Here is a 23,940-nt window from a genome sequence, read left to right on the forward strand (position 1 = left end):
GTCCTTGTCGGTTACATCCTCCCCATTGTCCTTGTCGGTTATATCCTCCCCATTGTCCTTGTCGGTTACATCCTCCCCATTGTCCTTGTCGGTTACATCCTCCCCATTGTCCTTGTCGGTTATATCCTCCCCATTGTCCTTGTCGGTTACATCCTCCCCATTGTCCTTGTCGGTTACATCCTCCCCATTGTCCTTGTCGGTTATATCCTCCCCATTGTCCTTGTCGGTTATATCCTCCCCATTGTCCTTGTCGGTTACATCCTCCCCATTGTCCTTGTCGGTTATATCCTCCTCATTGTCCTTGTCGGTTATATCCTCCCCATTGTCCTTGTCGGTTATATCCTCCCCATTGTCCTTGTCGGTTATATCCTCCCCATTGTCCTTGTCGGTTATATCCTCCTCATTGTCCTTGTCGGTTATATCCTCCCCATTGTCCTTGTCGGTTATATCCTCCCCATTGTCCTTGTCGGTTATATCCTCCCCATTGTCCTTGTCGGTTATATCCTCCCCATTGTCCTTGTCGGTTATATCTTCCCCATTGTCCTTGTCGGTTATATCCTCCCCATTGTCCTTGTCGGTTATATCCTCCCCATTGTCCTTGTCGGTTATATCCTCCCCATTGTCCTTGTCGGTTATATCCTCCCCATTGTCCTTGTCGGTTATATCCTCCCCATTGTCCTTGTCGGTTATATCCTCCCCATTGTTCTTGTCGGTTATATCCTCCCCATTGTCCTTGTCGGTTATATCCGTTGGTCGTGTGAGTACCTATGCGTTGTTTCAGCTTCTGTGCTGCGTGTTTTGTGGATTGTGTATTACGGGTCTCGTCCCGTGTCATTCTACGAGGTTTACCCTCGCTCTTTTATTTGGGTACATCCCAGTGTTTTGTATACGTGTTTGTTTTGGGTGTTTTAAAAAACCCATATTATGTATTCCTGCGCCTGTCTCCAAATCCTTTATACTAGCGTGACAGAATAACCAACCAACAAATGGGGACAGCAGGAAAGGCCGAGATGGCCACCATTGTAGGGACAGTACAGCACCAAGAGGACTGTCTCTCCAGACTCGGTATCTCCATAGACAGTGTGCTGGTAACCGTCCTGCACTTGGAACGGAATGCGCAGTCCCTCCAGTTTCCAGCACTGATTCCGGTACATGCTCTCACACCACGACCTACCTCCGTTCCATCGGAGCCGGTCCGTGGGATACCCCGGTCCCTCCCGGAGCACTTCGACGGCACACCAGCAAGATGCAGGGGGTTCCTTCTACAATATGACCTGTACCTCACTCGCTACGCCGAGGCTGTTTCCAGAAGAGACAGGGTTGCCACCGTCTTCATGGCACTGACTGGATGGGCTCTGGACTGGGGTGCCACGGTCTGGGAGATGGGCGGACCCGAGGTTGAGTCCTACGAGCGATTCAACCTCCTCTTACGCTCGGTGTTTGATTATCCTGTGGAGGGCTGAGAGGGGGGTGAGCGCCTACTCCGACTATGCCAGGGAGCTAGGACCACCTCGGAGTTCGCCCTGGAGTTCCCAGACTATCGCGGCTTCCACCGGATGGAACGAGTTGTCTCTGGTCACTGTTTTCCACGGAAGACTGCGGGAGGAGGTACAGCTGGAGTTAGCCTGCCGTGATGACAACCTGTCACTTGACCAGCTCATCAGCATGGCAATCCGGTTGGTCCCGAGGTAAACCTGCGCAGAATCCGGAGCCCATGGCTACACCTGCTCCTTGGCCAGAGCCGATGGAGGTGGGCTCGGCACGTTTGCCCGAAGCAGAGCATAGGAGAAGGAGGAATCTGGGCCTCTGCTTCTATTGTGGAGAAAGGGGTAATTTTTCCCCGACCTGCTCTCTATCCACTAGGAGGCGAGGATGTGACAAGCCAGGGACTTCTCCTGCGCCAACCTAGGTAGGAGGCAAGGTCTCCTCTCCTTGTCTGTCAAATCAACCGGTGTGTTTTCACGTTAAATTCCCTGAGTACCCTAGCCCTTCACTCCCGTTAGCGCTGATTGATTCCAGAGCTGCCGGAGCTGCCAGGAATCTCTTAGATAGCGCACTGGCCACTGCATTTTGCATCCCTTTGGTTCCCCTACAGTCACCCATTCCGGTTCGAGCCCTGGATAATCGTCCAATAGGGACAGGCCTCGTACATCACTTTACTGTTCCTGTTTCTTTGCTGACCCAGGACACTCATTCAGAACAGATCACCTTCTTGATTATAGACACCCCCACGCACCCCATTGTTTTAGGTCTCCCCTGGTTGAGTTTGCATAACCCGGTTATTTCCTGGTCCGAGAGGAGACTGCTGAGTTGGTCGCAGGAGTGTCAGGGGAGGTGTCTCACAGTGTCTGTCAATACCACTACAGTGGAAAGTCCGGACTGTGCTCCTCCCATCGCCCCTGGGACTGTACCATCGACCTTTTGTCTGACGCAGCCCTCCCGAGAGGACATGTCTATCCCCTCGCCTATGTGGAGACCGAGGTAATGGAGACCTATGTATAGGAGAGTCTCCAGCAGAGTTTTATCCATCCCTCTAAGTCACCTCCTCAAGCTTATTTTTTGTTAAGAAGAAAGATGGGGGACTGCGCCTCTGCATTGATTATCGAACACTGAACAAGGCCACTGTCAAGTTCAGCTATCCTTTACTCCTCATCCCAACCATCATCGAACAAATGCACAGGGCGCCGTACTTCACAAAGCTGGACTTGAGCAGCGCCTACAATCTGGTGCTCATTCGTGCAGGCGATGAATGGAAGACGGCTTTTTCCACGACCACGGGTCATTACGAGTATCTTGTAATGCCCTTTGGCCTGTCTAATGCTCCTTCAGTCTTCCAGGCCTTCATCGACGAAGTGTTTCGGGACATGCTGGGACAGGGCGTAGTGGTCTATATAGACTACATTATGGTCTATTCTGCTGACCGTGTCCAGCCAGTCTCGTTAGTCAGGTCTGTACTGAGACTGTTGGAGCATGAACTATATGTTAAACAGGAGAAATGTTTGTTTTTCCAGCGGTCCGTGTCCTTCTCGGGCTATCTCATCTCCACAAAGGGAGTGGAGACGGAGAAGCAACGCATCAGCGCAGTCAGGTCATGGCCCATCCCCAAGTCCGTGAAAGCAGTCCAGCAATTCCTGGAGTTCGCCAACTAATTTCGGAGGTTCATCCGGAGCTTCAGCACGGTGGTCGCGCCTCTTACCTTCCTGCTGAGAGGAGGTCCCCAGCGGCTTCGTTGGACGGCGAAGGCGGTGAGGGCGTTTGAGACGCTGGAGGCACGTTTCACCACTGCCCCCATGTTGGCATATCCCGACCCCTCACTCTCCTTCATCGTCGAAGTGGACGCCTCCGAAGTAGGAGTCGGTGCATTGTTATCCCAGCACACCGGAACCCCTCCAAAGCTGCGGCCTTGCGCTTTCTACTCCAATCTAGTGAGCCCCGCCCAGAGGAACTACGACGTAGGGGACCGGGAACTCTTGGCAGTCAAGAAGACTCTGAAGGCGTGGAGGCACTGGCTTGAGGGGTCCAAACACCCTTTCCTGGTGTTGACGGACCACCGCAACCTGGAGTACATCAAGGCAGCGAAGAGACTAAACCTGAGACAGGCCAGGTGGGCTCTATTCTTTGCCAGGTTCGAATTCACGGTTTCGAATAAGCCAGTCTCGAAGAATGTGAAGGCGGACGCCCTGTCTCGCCTCTATGATGGAGAGGAGAGGCAGGGAGAGGAGACCTCCATCATGATTACTACATTAACCCGAACTTTCATGTGTCTCTTCTCAGGCCAGTGGTGCCTGGTCCCCTCGCTGAGGCTGGACCCAGTGATGCCCTGCCTCCACCTCTGTATATCGAGGGAGGTCCAGTGTACTCGGTCCGTGAGGTCCTAGATTCGAGGCGTCGGGGGGGGGGGGGGGGCGGGGCGTGTCTCCAGCACCTACGACTGGGAGGGGTACGGCCCAGAAGAGCGGTACTGGGTTCCTGGACGTTTCGCTGCCCGGACTGACCAGCACCGCGCCCCTGTGGTCGTCCCCGAGGCCGGTGTCATCCCGCTGGAGGGGGGGGGGGGGGTACTGTCACGGATCCCCCCGGTACTGCTGCTCATTCTGTTCACCAGTTCCGGAGGTCCACGTCACCGGCCTTCTAGGCTTCACTGAACTGGATTCATTATCATCAACCCCGGACTGTCTTTTCTGATTACACACAACCTGGTTCCCTATTATGTATTCCTGCGCCTGTCTCCAAATCCTTTATACCAGCGTGACAATCTCTCTGTGTAATGTACATGTTATTCAATGTCTCTCTCTCTCTCTGTGTGTAATGTACATGTTATTCAATGTCTCTCTCTCTCTCTCTCTCTCTCTCTGTGTGTAATGTATATGTTATTCAATGTCTCTCTCTCTCTCTCTCTCTGTGTAATTTACAAGTTATTCAATGTGTCTCTCTTTCTCTCGCTCTCTCAGTGTAATGTACATGTTATTCAATGTCTCTCTCTCTCTCTCTCTCTCTGTAATTTACATGTTATTCAATGTCTCTCTTTCTCTCTCTCTCTCTCTCTCTCTCTCTCTCTCTCTCTCTCTCTCTCTCTGTAATTTACATGTTATTCAATGTCTGTGTCTGTGTTCAGCGGGGCCAGGTGATGACTATACAGACTATGTGGCTACTCGGTGGTACCGGGCTCCAGAGCTCCTGGTGGGTGATACTCAGTACGGAGCCCCGGTGGACCTCTGGGCGCTGGGCTGTGTATTCGCTGAGCTGCTCCATGGAAACCCTCTCTGGCCTGGACGCTCCGACGTCGACCAGCTCTACCTCATCAGACGCACTCTAGGTACACAGTGAGAAGGAGAGCAATGCATTGGGTAATTTTGAAAACAACAGCTGTTTGTTGTTTTGCTTTATTCTGTCTGCTACCTGCCATAACTTCCGTTCTGACCACATCAGGTGACCTGATCCCTCGTCACCAGCAGGTGTTCCGGTCCAACGTGTTCTTCAGCGGAGTCAGCATCCCCGAGCCTGACACCACGGTACCTGACTATTTATATACAGTACCAGTCAACATTTTGGACTCACCTATTCATTCAAGGGTTTTTCTTAATTTTTTTACTATTTTCTACATTGTAGAGTAATAGTGAAGACGTCAAAACTTTGAAATAACAAATATGGAATCATGTAGTAACCAAAAAAAAAAAGTGTTAAACAAATCAAAATATATTTTATATTTGAGATTCTTCAAAGTAGCCACCCTTTTGCCTTGATGACAGCTTTGCACACTCTTGGCATTCTCTCAACCAGCTTTATGAGGTACCTGGATACCTGGAATGCATTTCAATTAACAGATGTGCCTTGTTAAAAGTACATTTGTCTAATTCCTTTCCTTATTAATGCGTTTGAGACAGTCAGTTGTGTTGTGACAAGGTAGGGGTGGTTTACAGAAGATAGCCCTATTTGGTAAAAGACCAAGTCCATGCTATGGCAAGAACAGCTCAAATAAGCAAAGAGAAACGACAGTCCATCATTACTTTAAGACATGAAGGTCAGTCAATCTGGAAAATGTCAAGAACTTTGAAAGTTTCTTTAAGTGCAGTCACAAAAACCATCAAGCGCTATGATGAAATTGTCTCTCATGAGGACCGCCACAGGAAAGGAAGACCCAGAGTTATCTCTGCTGCAGAGGATAAGTTCATTAGAGTTACCAGCCTCAGAAATTGCAGCCCAAATAAATGCTTCATAGAGTTCAAGTAACAGACACATCTCAACATCAACTGTTCAGAGGAGACTGCGTGAATCAGGCCTTCATGGTCGAATTGCTGCAAAGAAACCACTACTAAAGGACACCAATAAGAAGAGACTTGCTTGGGCCAAGAAACACGGCAATGGACATTATAGCGATGGAAATCTGTCCTTTGGTCTGATGAGTCCAAATTTTTGATTTTTGGTTTCAACCACCATGTTTTGTGAGACGTAGAGTAGGTAAACAGATGATTGCCACGTGTGTGGTTTCCACCGTGAAGCATGGAGGAGGAGTTGTGATGGTGTGGGGGTGCTTTAATAGTGATGCTGTCAGTGTTTTATTTAGAATTCAAGGCACACAACCAACATGGCTACTACAGCATTCTGCAGCGATATACCATCCCATCTGGTTTGTGATTAGTGGGACTATCATTTCTTTTTCAAAAGGACAATGACCCAACATACCTCCAGGCTGTGTAAGGGTTATTTGACCAAGAAAGAGAGTGATGGAGTGCTGCATCAGATGACCTGGCCTCCAGTCACCTGACCTCAATGCAATTGAGATGTTTTGGGATGAGTCGGACCGCAGAGTGAAGGAAAAGCAGCCAACAAGTGCTCAGCATATGTGGGAACTCCTTCAAGACGGTTGGAAAAGCATTCCAGGTGAAGCTGGTTGAGAGAATGCCAACACTTTGGAAAGCTCTCATCAAGGCAAAGGGTGGCTACTTTGAAGAATCTCAAATATCAAATATGTTTAGATTTTTTTAACACTTTTTTGGTTACTACTTGATTCTATATGTATAATTTCATAGTTTTGATGTCTTCGCTATTATTCTATAGTGTAGAAAATAGTACAAATAAAGAAATCCCTTGAATGAGTAGGTGTGTCCCAACTTTTGACTGGTACTGTGTACTATAACTAACTATATTACTATATCCCCCGGCCTAGCCAGACTCTATGGTACCTAACTATATATACTATACTATACTATACTATACTATACTATACTATACTATACTATACTATACTATACTATACTATACTATAACTAACTATATTACTATATCCCCTGACCTAGCCAGACACTCTGGTACCTAACTATATATACTATACTGTACTGTACTGTGTGTACTGACTATACTATACTATACTATACTATACTATACTATAGCTAACTATATTACTATATCCCCTGGTCTAGCCAGACACTACGCTACCTAACTATATATACTATACTATACTATATATACTATACTATACTATACTATATTACTATATCCCATGGCCTAGCCAGACACTATGGTACCTAACTATATATACTATACTATACTATACTATACTATACTATACTATACTATACTATACTATCTATACTATATTACTATATCCCATGGCCTAGCCAGACACTATGATACCTAACTATATATACTATACTATACTATACTATACTATACTATACTATACTATACTATAGTATACTATAACTAACTATATTGCTATATCCCCTGACCTAGCCAGACACTATGGTACCTAACTATATATACTATACTATACTATACTATACTATACTATACTATACTATACTATACTATAATACTATATCCCCTGGCCTAGCCAGACACTATGGTATCTAACTATATATACTATACTATACTATACTATACTATACTATACTATAATACTATATCCCCTGGCCTAACCAGACACTATGGTACCTACTATATATACTATACTATACTATACTATACTATACTATACTATAACTAACTATATTACTATATCCCATGGCCTAGCCAGACACTATGGTACCCTAACTATACTATACTATACTATACTATACACATACTATACTATACTATAATACTATATCCCCTGGCCTAACCCGACACTATGGTACCTAACTATATATACTATACTATACTATACTATACTATAATACTATATCCCCTGGCCTAGCCAGACACTATGGCACCTAACTATATATAATATACTATACTATACTATACTATACTATACTATACTATACTATACTATAATACTATATCCCCTGGCCTAGCCAGACACTATGGTACCCTAACTACTATACTATACTATACTATACTATACTATACTATACATACTATATCCCCTGGCCTAGCCAGACACTATGGTACCCTAACTATACTATACTATACTATACTATACTATACATACTATATCCCCTGGCCTAACCAGACACTTCGATACCTAACTATATATACTGTACTATACTATACTATACTATACTATAAAATACTATGCTATAACTAACTATATTACTATATCCCCTGGCCTGGCCAGACACTTCGGTACGGTTCTAATTTTATATCAAGTCTATTAATAACATCATATCACTGTCTATTGACAGTATAGTATTTTGTTTGAATATTCTCTGTTCTCTCTGTAGGAGCCCCTGGAGAAACGCTTCCATGGTGTGTCCTCTCATGCTCTCACTGTCATGAAGGTTTGTGCTTTATACCTACCGTTAGTAATATCTGCTGATTGACTGACTGACTGACTGACTGACTAACTGACTGACTGACTGACTGACTGTGTAAAGAAAAATGGCGCCGGAGGAAATGGCTGCCGTTGTACTGGCTCCTAACCAACTGTGCTGTTTTTTTTTCTCGCATTGTTTGTAACTTATTTTGTACATAATGTTGTTGCTACCATCACTTATAACCGAAAAGAGATTCTGTATATCAGAACAGCGATTACTCACCTCAACTGGACAAAGACATACGATATTACAGTTTTTAATGAGTCCGACGCTAAAGGATATACTCCTTCTCCGAGACCAGGCCCCAAATCCCCGTCACTCAGGTGTAGAAAAGATGGAAATACAGGGGGCGGAGATCGGGGTGCCTTGTGAGAATTTGTCGGCGAGTGGATAACCCACCTCTACCATTTGTTCTATTAGCCAACGTGCAATCACTGGAGAATAAACTGGATGATCTCCACTCGAGACTATCCTACCAACGGACATTTAAAAACTGTAATATCGTATGTTTTGCTGAATCTTGGCTGAATGACAACACAAATAATGTTCAGTTGGCTGGGTTTTCCTTGCATCGGCAGGAAAAAACAGCTACGTCTTTTAAGACGAGGGGTGGTAGTGTGTGTCTATTTGTCAATAACAGCTGGTGCGTGATGTCTAATATTAAGGAAGTCTCGAGGTATTGCTCACCTGAGGTAGAGTACCTCATGATAAACTGCAGACCACCCTATCTACCAAGAGAGTTTTAATCTATATTTTTCATAGGCATGTATTTACCACCACTAACCGATGCTGGCACTAAGACCGCACTCAACGAACTGTATAAGGCCGTAAGTAAACAAGAAAGCTCATCACTAAGCTAAGGACCCTTGGACTAAACACCTCCCTTTGCAACTTGATCCTGGACTTCCTGACGGGCCACCCCTTGGTGGCAAGGGTAGGCAACAACACATCTGCCATGCTGATCTTCAACACTGGGGCCCCTCGGGGGTGCGTGCTCAGTCCCCTCCTGTACTCCATGTTCGCTAAGTCTACGTGGCCAAGCACGACTCCAACACCATCATTAAGTTTGCTGACGGCACAACAGTGGTAGGCCTGATCACCAACAACGACGAGACATCCTATAGGGAGGAGGTCAGAGACCTGGCCGTGTGGTGCCAGGACAAGCAACCTCTCCCTCAACGTGAGCAAGACAAAGGAGCTGATCGTGGACTACAGGAAAAGGAGGGCCGAACAGGCCCCCATTCTCATCGACAGGGCTGTAGTAGAGCGGGTCTGGAGTTTCAGGTTCCTTGGTGTCCACATCACCAACAAACTATCATGGTCCAAACACACCGAGACGGTCGTGAAGAGGGCAGGACAACAGCCTTTTCCCCCTCAGGAGACTGAAAAGATTTTGCATGGGTCCCCAAGATCCTCAATAAGTTCTACAGCTGCACCATCGAGAGCATCCTGACTGGTTGCATCACTGCCTGGTATGGCAACTGCTCTGCGTTTTCAGAGGAAGCCCCCCCCCCCCCCCCCACCCCCCCCCCCCCCCACTGCTACTCGCTGTTTATTATCTATGCGTAGTCACTTTATCCCTACCTACGGTACCAGTCAAAAGTTTGGACACACCTACTCATTCAAGGGTTTTTATTTATTTTTACTAGTTTCTTCATTGCAGAATAATAGTGACGACATCAAAACTATGAAGTAACACATATGGAATCATGTGGTAACCCACATTTTATTAAACAAATCAAAATATGTTTTATATTTGAGTTTCTTTAAAGTAGCCACCGTTTGCCTTGATGACAGCTTTGCACACTCTTGGCATTCTCTCAACCAGCTTCATGAGGTAGTCACCTGGAATGCATTTCAATTAACAGGTGTGCCTTGTTAAAAGTTAATTTGGTTAATTTCTTTCCTTCTTAATGCGTTTGAGCCAATCAGTTGTGACAAAGTAGGGGTGGTATACCGAAGATAGCTCTATTTGGTAAAACACCAAGTACATATTATGAGCAACAGCTCAAGAGAAATGACAGTCCATCATTACTTTAGGACATGATGGTCAGTCAATCTGGAAAATTTAAAGAACTTTTAAGTTTCTTTAAGTGCAGTCGCAAAAACCATCAAGCGCTATGATGACTGTCTGTCATGAGGACCGCCACAGGAAAGGAAGACCCAGGGTTACCTCTGCTGCAGAGGATAAGTTCATTTGAGTTACCAGCCTCAGAAATTGCAGCCCAAATAAATGCTTTACAGAGTTCAAATAACAGACACTTGGTCTGATGAGTCCAAATGTGAGATTTTTGGTTCCAACCGCTGTATCTTTCTGAGACGCAGTCGGTGAACGGATGGTCTTCGCATGCATGGTTCCCACCGTGAAGCATGGAGGAGGAGGTGTGATGGTGTGTGGGTGCTTTGCTGGTGACACTGTCAGTGATTTATTTAGAACTAAATCAAGGCACACTTAACCAGCATGGCTACCACAGCATTCTGCAGCGATACGTCGTCCCATCTGGTTTGTGCTTAGTGGGACTATGATTTGTTTTTCAAAAGGACAATGACCCAACACACCTCCAGGCTGTGTAATGGCTATTTGACCTAGAAGGAGAGTGATGGTGTGCCAGATCATCTGATGACCTGGCCTCCACAATCACCTGACCTCAACCCAATTGAGATGGTTTAGGTTGAGTTGGACGGCAGAGTGAAGGAAAAGCAGCCAACAAGTGCTCAGCATATGTGGGAACTCCGTTAAAACTGTTTTAAAAGCATTCCCGGTGAAGCTGGTTGAGAGAATGCCAAGAGTGTGTAAAACTGACATCAATTCTATACATGTGCAAATTAACCTCGACTAACCTGTACCCCCGCACATTGACTCAGTACTGGTACCCCCTGTATATAACCTCTGTATTGTTTTATTGTGTAACTTTTTATTTTAAAAAATTCCTTTCTTTTATTTAGTAAATATTTTCTTAACTCTATATCTTGAACTGCATTGTTGGTTAAGGGCTTGTAAGTAAGCATTTCACGGTAAGAACTACACCTGTTGTATGTGACAAATACATTTGATTTGATTTGACCTGATTGATTGATTGACTGATTGACTGATTGGCTGATTGATTAACTGATGGATGTATGGTTGTATTGATTAGTCGTGCCTGGTGATGGACCCGTTGTTGCGTCTGTCCTGTGAGGAGCTGTTGGAGCTGCCATACTTTCTGGAAGAGGGCGGAGCCAGCTGGGGCCGCGAGGGGGATTGTCCCGGGAGACGCCATGACAACAAAAACTCCAGACGACGACAGGTCGGGGTAAGAGACAGACAGGCTGGGGTGAGAGACAGACAGGCTGGGGTGAGAGAGACAGGCTGGGGTGAGAGACAGACAGGCTGGGGTGAGAGAGACAGGCTGGGGTGAGAGACAACAAATCTCTCTGCCACATGAAAAAATCTGTACAATTTCAGGAAATGAGCTTGAAAACTGCACACAAATAAAATAGCTGAGGCTTTTAACATTTTCCTTCCCAGGGCCCAAGACTTGGTTCGTACAGCCGTGCACTGACAAAGTCATAGTAAAACTCCTTGTATGCTATTTTTCTGATTATGAGGGGGTCCCTGACTAATGTGCTATCACAAAAGGGGCCCCCAGCCCCAACAAGTTTGAGAACCCCTGAATCCCAAAACTGTATTTTTCAGTCAATGCAAGACAATGTTCTCTGCCTCGTCATCTCTCAAACCCCAGTACCTACTAACGTTGTCTGTCTGTCTGTCTGTCTGTCTGTCTGTCTGTCTGTCTGTCTGTCTGTCTGTCTGTCTGTCTGTCTGTCTGTCTGTCTGTCTGTCTGTCTGTCTGTCTGTCTGTCTGTCTGTCCTTCCAGCCACAGTACCTTCCTCAGCTCCACAGCAACAACATCTCTCCTGCTCCAGAGACCAAGAAACAGAACAAACACAGATACACCGACCATCACCTGCCCAACATCTAGAGAGGAGAATCACCTGCCCAACATCTAGACAGGAGACTCACCTGTCCAACATCTAGAGAGGAGAATCACCTGTCCAACATCTAGAGAGGAGAATCAGCTGTCCAACATCTAGAGAGGAGAAACACCTGTCCAACATCTAGAGAGGAGAAACACCTGTCCAACATCTAGAGAGGAGATTCACTGTCCAACATCTAGAGAGGAGAAACACCTGTCCAACATCTAGAGAGAGGAGAATCACCTGTCCAACATCTAGAGAGGAAAATCACCTGTCCAACATTTAGAGAGGAGAATCACCTGTCCAACATCTAGAGAGGAGAATCACCTGTCCAACATCTAGAGAGGAGAAACACCTGTCCAACATCTAGAGAGAGGAGAAACACCTGTCCAACATCTGAGAGAGGAGAAACACCTGTCCAACATCTAGAGAGGAGAAACACCTGTCCAACATCTAGAGAGAGGAGAAACACCTGTCCAACATCTAGAGAGGAGAATCACCTGTCCAACATCTAGAGAGGAGAAACACCTGTCCAACATCGAGAGGAGGACACCTGTCCAACATCTAGAGAGGAGAAACACATGTCCAACATCTAGAGAGAGGAGAATCACCTGTCCAACATCTAGAGAGGAGAAACACCTGTCCAACATCTATAGATGAGAACCACCTGTCCAACATCTAGAGAGGAGAAATACCTGTCCAACATCTAGAGAGGAGAATTACCTGTCCAACATCTAGAGAGGAGAACCACCTGTCCAACATCTAGAGAGGAGAAAAACCTGTCCAACATCTAGAGAGGAGAAACACCTGTCCAACATCTAGAGAGGAGACACACCTGTCCAACATCTAGAGAGGAGAATTACCTGTCCAACATCAAGAGAGGAGAAACACCTGTCCAACATCTAGAGAGGAGAATCACCTGTCCAACATCTAGAGAGGAGAAACACCTGTCCAACATCTAGAGAGGAGAATCACCTGTCCAACATCTAGAGAGGAGAAACACCTGTCGAACATCTAGAGAGGAGAACCACCTGTCCAACATCTAGAGGAGAATCACCTGTCCAACATCTAGAGACGAGAATCACCTGTCCAACATCTAGAGAGGAGAATCACCTGTCCAACATCTAGAGAGGAGAAACACCTGTCCAACATCTAGAGAGGAGAATCACCTGTCCAACATCTAGAGTGGAGAATCACCTGTCCAACATCTATAGAGGAGAATCACCTGTCCAACATCTAGAGAGGAGAATCACCTGTCCAACATCTAGAGAGGAGAAACACCTGTCCAACATCTAGAGAGGAGACACACCTGTCCAACATCTAGAGAGGAGAATTACCTGTCCAACATCAAGAGAGGAGAAACACCTGTCCAACATCTAGAGAGGAGAATCACCTGTCCAACATCTAGAGAGGAGAAACACCTGTCCAACATCTAGAGAGGAGAAACACCTGTCGAACATCTAGAGAGGAGAACCACCTGTCCAACATCTAGAGGAGAATCACCTGTCCAACATCTAGAGACGAGAATCACCTGTCCAACATCTAGAGAGGAGAATCACCTGTCCAACATCTAGAGAGGAGAAACACCTGTCCAACATCTAGAGAGGAGAATCACCTGTCCAACATCTAGAGTGGAGAATCACCTGTCCAACATCTATAGAGGAGAATCACCTGTCCAACATCTAGAGAGGAGAATCACCTGTCCAACATCTAGAGAGGAGAAACACCTGTCCAACATCTAGAGAGGAGAATCACCTGTCCAACATCTAGAGAGGAGAAACACCTGTCCAACATCTAGAGAAGAGAAACACCTGTCCAACATCTAGAGAGCAGAAACACCTGTCCAACATCTAGAGAGGAGAATCACCTGTCCAACATCTAGAGAGGAGAAACACCTGTCCAACATCTAGAGAGGAGAATCACCTGTCAAGGGTGGCTTGCACCAACCTCAGCCCTGGGCTAGCACCAACTTCAGCCCTGGGTTAGCACCAACCTTAGCCCTGGGATAGCACCAACTTCAGCCCTGGGCTAGCACCAACCTTAACTCTGGGCTAGCACCAACTTCAGCCCTGGGCTAGCACCAACTTCAGCCCTGGGATAGCACCAACTTCAGCCCTGGATTAGCACCAACCTTATCCCAGGGCTAGCACCAGGCTAGCACCAACTTTATCCCAGGGCTAGCACCCAGGCTTGCACCAACCTTAGCCCTGGGCTAGCACCAACCTTAGCCCAGGGCTAAGGAAGATTTTAGCCTGAGGCTAAGCAAGTGTTCACACTTGTACATTCTAAAGTGGGCTAGCACCAAACTTAGTCCACGGCTAGCTGGCCCTGCTCCAGAGCAGTGTTAGCACAGACTTTTTGGTGTTAGCCTCAGAAACACAGTGCCAAAATAGCAAGTGTGAAACAGGGTCACGAACAACACCTAGAATGCTTACTGTTCAATCACAAAAGCGGCACTTTCACTTAGTTAACATATGCTGGTGACGCTTGTGAGGCCTGTAATGTGTTCTGCACGGTATTTTAAGAAGTAAATTCATACTATTTCATCCTTCCATCTGAGGACAAAAACCCAAATACTTTCATCAATGCAAAAAAAACAATGCTTGCTCTGCCTAATAAAAATGGTTGCTACTGTATGCAGGTTGGCTAACTTCTTCTCACTTAGCCAACTAAAGCTACAAATTCTACAGCTGGAAGGGCAGCAAACATTCCCTTTCCCCCTGTTTTCGTAGCTTTTCTATTGACATTTAATTGCATATACTGTATCCATGAAAGAAATGTTGCGTGATTTCGATTCGGTCCAAAAAGTTTCATTAGTTCACAGCATTCTCTATACAGGGGAGGGATTGATGTTGGACAGGCAGACAGCAAAGTTTATAAAAACAATCACTGTTGGAAATCAAATGCTAGGCTAGAAGCAAGAGGAAATAATGTGTTAATAATCAATGTCGTATTGCTTATAGTCTAGCATGGGGCCGGTCTAGCATATGGGGCCGGTCTACCCCAAGGCCAGCCTAGCATGGGGCCGGTCTAGCATGGGGCCAGTCTAGCATGGGGCCGGTCTAGCATGGGGCCGGTCTAGCATGGGACCAGTCTAGCATGGGGCCGGTCTAGCATGGGGCCGGTCTAGCATGGGGCCGGTCTAGCATGGGGCCGGTCTAGCATTGGGCCAGCCTAGCATGGGGCCAGTCTAGCATTGGGCCAGTCTAGAATGGGGCTAGTCTACCCTAAGGCCAGTCTAGTATGGGGCCAGTCTAGTATGGGGCCAGTCTAGCATGGGCCAGTCTAGCATTCGGCCAGTCTAGCATGGGGCTAGCATGGGGCTTGTCTTGGGTACCAGTGGGTAATTCTCTAAACTAGGGTACCAGTGGGTCTTTCTATAAACTAGGGTACCAGTGGGTCTTTCTGTAAACTAGGGCACCAATGAGCATTTCTTGTAGTGAACTGTTTGGAGCAGTTACAAAGTCATTAATAATGATTTGCCATTTATTTTCATGTGAATACATTAAGATGTTAAAGGGGGAACATAGATACATTCAATATAATTAATGAGTTGAATGAAAACCTGTGTTTAAACCCTTTCTCGTGCTTGGAGTCTTCACAGATTTGGCAAATATCGTGTGACACAAAACCCTATTACATTGATGATACTGTTGTTTGTTGTTATATCATATACTAAGCATTTTAACAATTTAATTACACATTGACCTTGATTCTGTGAAATTCCTGGATATTGCTGTCAGACTCTATTTAGTGTGGAGCTCTGGGAAGTGGACTGTGACCTCATAACATTTAGTACCGTAAATTCCGGACTATAAGCCGCAACTTTTTTCCCAGCTTTGAACCTCGCGGCTTAAACAATGACGCGGCTAATATATGGATTTTTTCCACTTTCAATTTTTTTTTCAAAAACAAAAACACATTCTGTGACGTGCTCAGTTTTTTGGCGGCATGAAGCTTTCATTAGACCAATGAAATTGCCGAACGGGTTAAGGTCAAACAACTTTTTTGTTTACTGTTTAGATTAAATCGAGCGCTCTCAAACTTCCCATCATTCTGATTACGGTAGTCATTTTGTCACCCTCATCGTGGCAAAGACACGGAGAAATGCATATGATGCAGCTTTCAAGTTGAAGGCGATTGATCTGGCTGTTGGAAAAGGAAATAGAGCTGCTGCACGGGAGCTTGGTCTTAATGAGTCGATGATAAGACGTTGGAAACAGCAGCGTGAGGAATTGACTCAGTGCAAAAAGACAACTAAAGATTACTGCTAATTTATTTTTTGTTACAAGCCGTGTTTCTTTAAAGCCCATTTATTTTTGTTACAAGCCGTGTTTCGTTAAAGCCTATTTATTTTTGTTACAAGCCGTGTTTCGTTAAAGCCTATTTATTATTGTTACAAGCCGTGTTTCGTTAAAGCCTATTTATTTTTGTTACAAGCCGTGTTTCGTTAAAGCCTGTGTAAAGTTCATTTGTTTCAATGTACCAGTAGGCACCTGCGGCTTATAGACATGTGCGGCTTATTTATGTTCAAAATAAAAATAAATAAAAAATTCAGTGGGTGCGGCTTATATTCAGGTGCGCTTAATAGTCCGGAAATTACGGTATCTTCTTATGTTACGGTGTGAAAACAGTTTCCATGGGCGCACATATCCAAAACAATGTATGTGATTACAAAATCCAATGCTTTTTAACAGAAAGAGTAACTTGAACATGATTAATAAAACGAAAATCGATACAATCAATAACGTAGTTCTTCAATAATCATCCATAATAGTTGTTTGATGTCTAGCTGTTTAGTTAAAAGGGGACATTTGTCAGGCAACGTCAGCTGATTCAGGGAAGGATTATCTCTATGACAGTCAAGAGTTTGTAACAGCCAAAGTGCGATAACTAATGCTGATCTGGAGGATTGACAGAACATTTTGGTTCATTACAGCAGTCAAGATAATTATCCTACTTCATGGACAACATTAAATCAAGATTCCGGAGGTAAGATTGCGGTCCGTGTATGTTTTGATCACTTGGTTTCCGTGTAAAAATGGAGCAAATCGGTAACGCATATGCATATGAAACCCCCAAAAATCTACTTGCTATTTCGACGTTCACATGTGGGTGGGGTTAAATGTGGAATGCCTAGTCAAGTGCACATTCAACACTTCCTGTCCTTTCAAAGTAGTCCTTCCTGTCCGTTCAAAGTAGGAGGTCACCCTTCTAACTCCATTCTATTATCTATTAATTAATTGATTGCCAAGGTAAGATTTCTCAATTTCTGCATAAGATTTAGCGTGTATTGTGTGGCTCAGCGGTCTAAGGCAGTGCATCGCGGTGCTAGAGGCGTCACTACAGACCCTGGCTCGATCCCGGGCTGTGTCACAACCGTCTGTGATCAGGAGTCCTATAGGGAGACGCACAATTGGCGCCAGCGTCGTCCGGGTGAGAGGAGGGTTTGGCCGGGGTAGGCTGTCATTTGTAAATAAGAATTTGTTATTAGCTGACTTGCCTAGTTAAATGAAAGGTTACATTAAAAATAATGAACTGCTGTAAATGGTTAGCTGACTGATGCATCTTAGCTACCTAGTTAACCATTGGTCATCTTATTAAATAATGCTATCCAGCCAAACCAACAGTATTTATCGTTAGGCTAGAGATATGGCCTAGCTATGGTTAGCCAGTGGTTGCACATCTAACAAGCTGGAATGAAGCATGGGTGTGAATAGTAGACATGTACATTTCGCCTTTCACTGTTTACAGCAGGTCTCCAGCTACCCAGACCTGTCTGATCAGCCTGATAGGGTGCAGTAGCTGTGTCCTGTGCAAATCTCTGTGTGTGTATAGCAATGGAATTAAACATCCAACCAATGGCTCAAGTGTCGTGCTGTAGGTCCACCCCACAACCAAAGGGTCCTGTCCAGAAACAACCCCTAGCCCCTACTGTCCAGAAACAACCCCTAGCCCCTACTGTCCAGAAACAACCCCTAGCCCTTACTGTCCAGAAACAACCCCTAGCCCCTACTGTCCAGAAACAACCCCTATCCCCTACTGTCCAGAAACAACCCCTAGCCCCTACTGTCCAGAAACAACCCCTAGCCCTTACTGTCCAGAAACAACCCCTAGCCCCTACTGTCCAGAAACAACCCCTAGCCCTTACTGTCCAGAAACAACCCCTAGCCCCTACTGTCCAGAAACAACCCCTAGCCCCTACTGTCCAGAAACAACCCCTAGCCCTTACTGTCCAGAAACAACCCCTAGCCCTTACTGTCCAGAAACAACCCCTAGCCCCTACTGTCCAGAAACAACCCCTAGCCCCTACTGTCCAGAAACAACCCCTAGCCCTTACTGTCCAGAAACAACCCCTAGCCCCTACTGTCCAGAAACAACCCCTAGCCCCTACTGTCCAGAAACAACCCCCAGCCCTAACTGTCCAGAAACAACCCCCAGCCCCTACTGTCCAGAAACAACCCCTAGCCCCTACTGTCCAGAAACAACCCCCAGCCCTTACTGTCCAGAAACAACCCCTAGCCCCTACTGTCCAGAAACAACCCCTAGCCCCTACTGTCCAGAAACAACCCCTAATCCCTACTGTCCAGAAACAACCCCTAGCCCTTACTGTCCAGAAACAACCCCTAGCCCCTACTGTCCAGAAACAACCCCCAGCCCCTACTGTCCAGAAACAACCCCTAGCCCCTACTGTCCAGAAACAACCCCTAGCCCCTACTGTCCAGAAACAACCCCTAGCCCCTACTGTCCAGAAACAACCCCTAGCCCCTACTGTCCAGAAACAACCCCCAGCCCCTACTGTCCAGAAACAACCCCTAATCCCTACGGTCCAGAAACAACCCCTAGCCCCTACTGTCCAGAAACAACCCCTAGCCCCTACTGTCCAGAAACAACCCCTAGCCCCATGGCCTGTCCAGAAACAACCCCTAGCCCCATGGCCTGTCCAGAAACAACCCCTAGCCCCTACTGTCCAGAAACAACCCCTAGCCCTTACTGTCCAGAAACAACCCCTAGCCCCTACTGTCCAGAAACAACCCCTAGCCCCTACTGTCCAGAAACAACCCCTAGCCCCTACTGTCCAGAAACAACCCCTAGCCCTTACTGTCCAGAAACAACCCCTATCCCCTACTGTCCAGAAACAACCCCTAGCCCTTACTGTCCAGAAACAACCCCTAGCCCCTACTGTCCAGAAACAACCCCTAGCCCCTACTGTCCAGAAACAACCCCTAGCCCCTACTGTCCAGAAACAACCCCTAATCCCTACTGTCCAGAAACAACCCCTAGCCCCTACTGTCCAGAAACAACCCCTAATCCCTACTGTCCAGAAACAACCCCTAATCCCTACTGTCCAGAAACAACCCCTAATCCCTACTGTCCAGAAACAACCCCTAATCCCTACTGTCCAGAAACAACCCCCAGCCCTACTGTCCAGAAACAACCCCTAGCCCCTACTGTCCAGAAACAACCCCTAGCCCCTACTGTCCAGAAACAACCCCTAGCCCTTACTGTCCAGAAAAAAAAACCTAATCCCTACTGACCAGAAACAACCCCCAGCCCCTACTGTCCAGAAACAACCCCTAGCCCCTACTGTCCAGAAACAACCCCCAGCCCCTACTGTCCAGAAACAACCCCTAGCCCCTACTGTCCAGAAACAACCTCCAGCCCCTACTGTCCAGAAACAACCCCTAGCCCTTACTGTCCAGAAACAACCCCTAGCCCCTACTGTCCAGAAACAACCCCTAGCCCCTACTGTCCAGAAACAACCCCTAGCCCCTACTGTCCAGAAACAACCCCTAGCCCTTACTGTCCAGAAACAACCCCTAGCCCCTACTGTCCAGAAACAACCCCTAGCCCCTACTGTCCAGAAACAACCCCCAGCCCTTACTGTCCAGAAACAACCCCCAGCCCCTACTGTCCAGAAACAACCCCTAGCCCCTACTGTCCAGAAACAACCCCCAGCCCTTACTGTCCAGAAACAACCCCTAGCCCCTACTGTCCAGAAACAACCCCTAGCCCCTACTGTCCAGAAACAACCCCTAATCCCTACTGTCCAGAAACAACCCCTAGCCCTTACTGTCCAGAAACAACCCCTAGCCCCTACTGTCCAGAAACAACCCCCAGCCCCTACTGTCCAGAAACAACCCCTAGCCCCTACTGTCCAGAAACAACCCCTAGCCCCTACTGTCCAGAAACAACCCCTAGCCCCTACTGTCCAGAAACAACCCCTAGCCCCTACTGTCCAGAAACAACCCCCAGCCCCTACTGTCCAGAAACAACCCCTAATCCCTACGGTCCAGAAACAACCCCTAGCCCCTACTGTCCAGAAACAACCCCTAGCCCCTACTGTCCAGAAACAACCCCTAGCCCCATGGCCTGTCCAGAAACAACCCCTAGCCCCATGGCCTGTCCAGAAACAACCCCTAGCCCCTACTGTCCAGAAACAACCCCTAGCCCTTACTGTCCAGAAACAACCCCTAGCCCCTACTGTCCAGAAACAACCCCTAGCCCCTACTGTCCAGAAACAACCCCTAGCCCCTACTGTCCAGAAACAACCTCTAGCCCTTACTGTCCAGAAACAACCCCTATCCCCTACTGTCCAGAAACAACCCCTAGCCCTTACTGTCCAGAAACAACCCCTAGCCCCTACTGTCCAGAAACAACCCCTAGCCCCTACTGTCCAGAAACAACCCCTAGCCCCTACTGTCCAGAAACAACCCCTAATCCCTACTGTCCAGAAACAACCCCTAGCCCCTACTGTCCAGAAACAACCCCTAATCCCTACTGTCCAGAAACAACCCCTAATCCCTACTGTCCAGAAACAACCCCTAATCCCTACTGTCCAGAAACAACCTCTAATCCCTACTGTCCAGAAACAACCCCCAGCCCTACTGTCCAGAAACAACCCCTAGCCCCTACTGTCCAGAAACAACCCCTAGCCCCTACTGTCCAGAAACAACCCCTAGCCCTTACTGTCCAGAAAAAAAAACCTAATCCCTACTGACCAGAAACAACCCCCAGCCCCTACTGTCCAGAAACAACCCCTAGCCCCTACTGTCCAGAAACAACCCCCAGCCCCTACTGTCCAGAAACAACCCCTAGCCCCTACTGTCCAGAAACAACCTCCAGCCCCTACTGTCCAGAAACAACCCCTAGCCCTTACTGTCCAGAAACAACCCCTAGCCCCTACTGTCCAGAAACAACCCCTAGCCCCTACTGTCCAGAAACAACCCCTAGCCCCTACTGTCCAGAAACAACCCCCAGCCCCTACTGTCCAGAAACAACCCCTAGCCCCTACTGTCCAGAAACAACCCCCAGCCCCTACTGTCCAGAAACAACCCCTAGCCCCTACTGTCCAGAAACAACCCCTAGCCCTTACTGTCCAGAAACAACCCCTAGCCCCTACTGTCCAGAAACAACCCCTAGCCCTTACTGTCCAGAAACAACCCCTAGCCCCTACAGTCCAGAAACAACCCCTAGCCCCTACTGTCCAGAAACAACCCCCAGCCCCTACTGTCCAGAAACAACCCCTAGCCCCTACTGTCCAGAAACAACCCCTAGCCCCTACTGTCCAGAAACAACCCCTAGCCCCTACTGTCCAGAAACAACCCCTAGCCCCTACTGTCCAGACACAACCCCTAGCCCCTACTGTCCAGAAACAACCCCTAGCCCCTACTGTCCAGAAACAACCCACAGCCCCTACTGTCCAGAAACAACCCCTAATCCCTACGTTCCAGAAACAACCCCTAGCCCCTACTGTCCAGAAACAACCCCTAGCCCCTACTGTCCAGAAACAACCCCTAGCCCCTACTGTCCAGAAACAACCCCTAGCCCCATGGCCTGTCCAGAAACAACCCCTAGCCCCATGGCCTGTCCAGAAACAACCCCTAGCCCCTACTGTCCAGAAACAACCCCTAGCCCTTACTGTCCAGAAACAACCCATAGCCCCTACTGTCCAGAAACAACCCCTAGCCCCTACTGTCCAGAAACAACCCTTAATCCCTACTGTCCAGAAACAACCCCTAGCCCCTACTGTCCAGAAACAACCCCCGCCCCTACTGTCCAGAAACAACCCCTAGCCCCTACTGTCCAGAAACAACCCCTAGACCCTACTGTCCAGAAACAACCCCTAGCCCCTACTGTCCAGAAACAGCCCCTAGCCCCTACTGTCCGGAAACAGCCCCTAGCCCTTACTGTCCAGAAACAACCCCTAGCCCCTACTGTCCAGAAACAACCCCTAGCCCTTACTGTCCAGAAACAACCCCTAGCCCCTACTGTCCAGAAACAACCCCTAGCCCTTACTGTCCAGAAACAACCCCTAGCCCTTGCTGTCCAGAAACAACCCCTAGCCCTTACTGTCCAGAAACAACCCCTAGCCCCTACTGTCCAGAAACAACCCCTAGCCCTTACTGTCCAGAAACAACCCCTAGCCCCTACTGTCCAGAAACAACCCCTAGCCCCTACTGTCCAGAAACAACACCTAGCCCTTACTGTCCAGAAACAACCCCTAGCCCTTACTGTCCAGAAACAACCCCTAGCCCCTACTGTCCAGAAACAACCCCTAGCCCCTACTGTCCAGAAACAACCCCTAGCCCTTACTGTCCAGAAACAACCCCTAGCCCCTACTGTCCAGAAACAACCCCTAGCCCCTACTGTCCAGAAACAACCCCCAGCCCCTACTGTCCAGAAACAACCCCCAGCCCCTACTGTCCAGAAACAACCCCTAGCCCCTACTGTCCAGAAACAACCCCCAGCCCCTACTGTCCAGAAACAACCCCTAGCCCCTACTGTCCAGAAACAACCCCTAGCCCCTACTGTCCAGAAACAACCCCTAGCCCCTACTGTCCAGAAACAACCCCTAGCCCTTACTGTCCAGAAACAACCCCTAGCCCCTACTGTCCAGAAACAACCCCTAGCCCCTACTGTCCAGAAACAACCCCTAGCCCCTACTGTCCAGAAACAACCCCTAGCCCCTACTGTCCAGAAACAACCCCTAGCCCCTACTGTCCAGAAACAACCCCTAGCCCCTACTGTCCAGAAACAACCCCTAGCCCCTACTGTCCAGAAACAACCCCTAGCCCTTACTGTCCAGAAACAACCCCTAGCCCCTACTGTCCAGAAACAACCCCTAGCCCCTACTGTCCAGAAACAACCCCTAGCCCCTACTGTCCAGAAACAACCCCTAGCCCCTACTGTCCAGAAACAACCCCTAGCCCCTACTGTCCAGAAACAACCCCTAGCCCCTACTGTCCAGAAACAACCCCTAGCCCCTACTGTCCAGAAACAACCCCTAGCCCCTACTGTCCAGAAACAACCCCTAGCCCCTACTGTCCAGAAACAACCCCTAGCCCCTACTGTCCAGAAACAACCCCTAGCCCCTACTGTCCAGAAACAACCCCTAGCCCCTACTGTCCAGAAACAACCCCTAGCCCCTACTGTCCAGAAACAACCCCTAGCCCCTACTGTCCAGAAACAACCCCTAGCCCCTACTGTCCAGAAACAACCCCTAGCCCCTACTGTCCAGAAACAACCCCTAGCCCCTACTGTCCAGAAACAACCCCTAGCCCCTACTGTCCAGAAACAACCCCTAGCCCCTACTGTCCAGAAACAACCCCTAGCCCCTACTGTCCAGAAACAACCCCTAGCCCCTACTGTCCAGAAACAACCCCTAGCCCCTACTGTCCAGAAACAACCCCTAGCCCCTACTGTCCAGAAACAACCCCTAGCCCCTACTGTCCAGAAACAACC

The 23,940-nt window shown here is 47.7% G+C and overlaps 1 protein-coding gene across 1 annotated transcript in view; it reads left to right on the forward strand.

The window, feature by feature from the left end:
- LOC106613336 (cyclin-dependent kinase-like 1) overlaps positions 1 to 16,943 on the forward strand; it is a 28,855-nt gene extending 11,912 nt beyond the window's left edge. The window contains exons 5-9 of the mRNA XM_045724882.2: positions 4,616 to 4,816; positions 4,930 to 5,012; positions 8,145 to 8,201; positions 11,375 to 11,530; positions 12,096 to 16,943. Coding sequence (XP_045580838.1) covers positions 4,616 to 4,816; positions 4,930 to 5,012; positions 8,145 to 8,201; positions 11,375 to 11,530; positions 12,096 to 12,200 — 602 coding nt within the window. The 3' untranslated portion in view covers positions 12,201 to 16,943. The remainder of the gene's footprint in view (positions 1 to 4,615; positions 4,817 to 4,929; positions 5,013 to 8,144; positions 8,202 to 11,374; positions 11,531 to 12,095) is intronic.
- Positions 16,944 to 23,940: the final 6,997 nt, after the last annotated feature.

Source organism: Salmo salar, chromosome 09 (genome assembly GCF_965601325.2).
Source record: "Salmo salar chromosome 09, fSalSal1, whole genome shotgun sequence".
Lineage (NCBI taxonomy): Eukaryota > Metazoa > Chordata > Actinopteri > Salmoniformes > Salmonidae > Salmo > Salmo salar.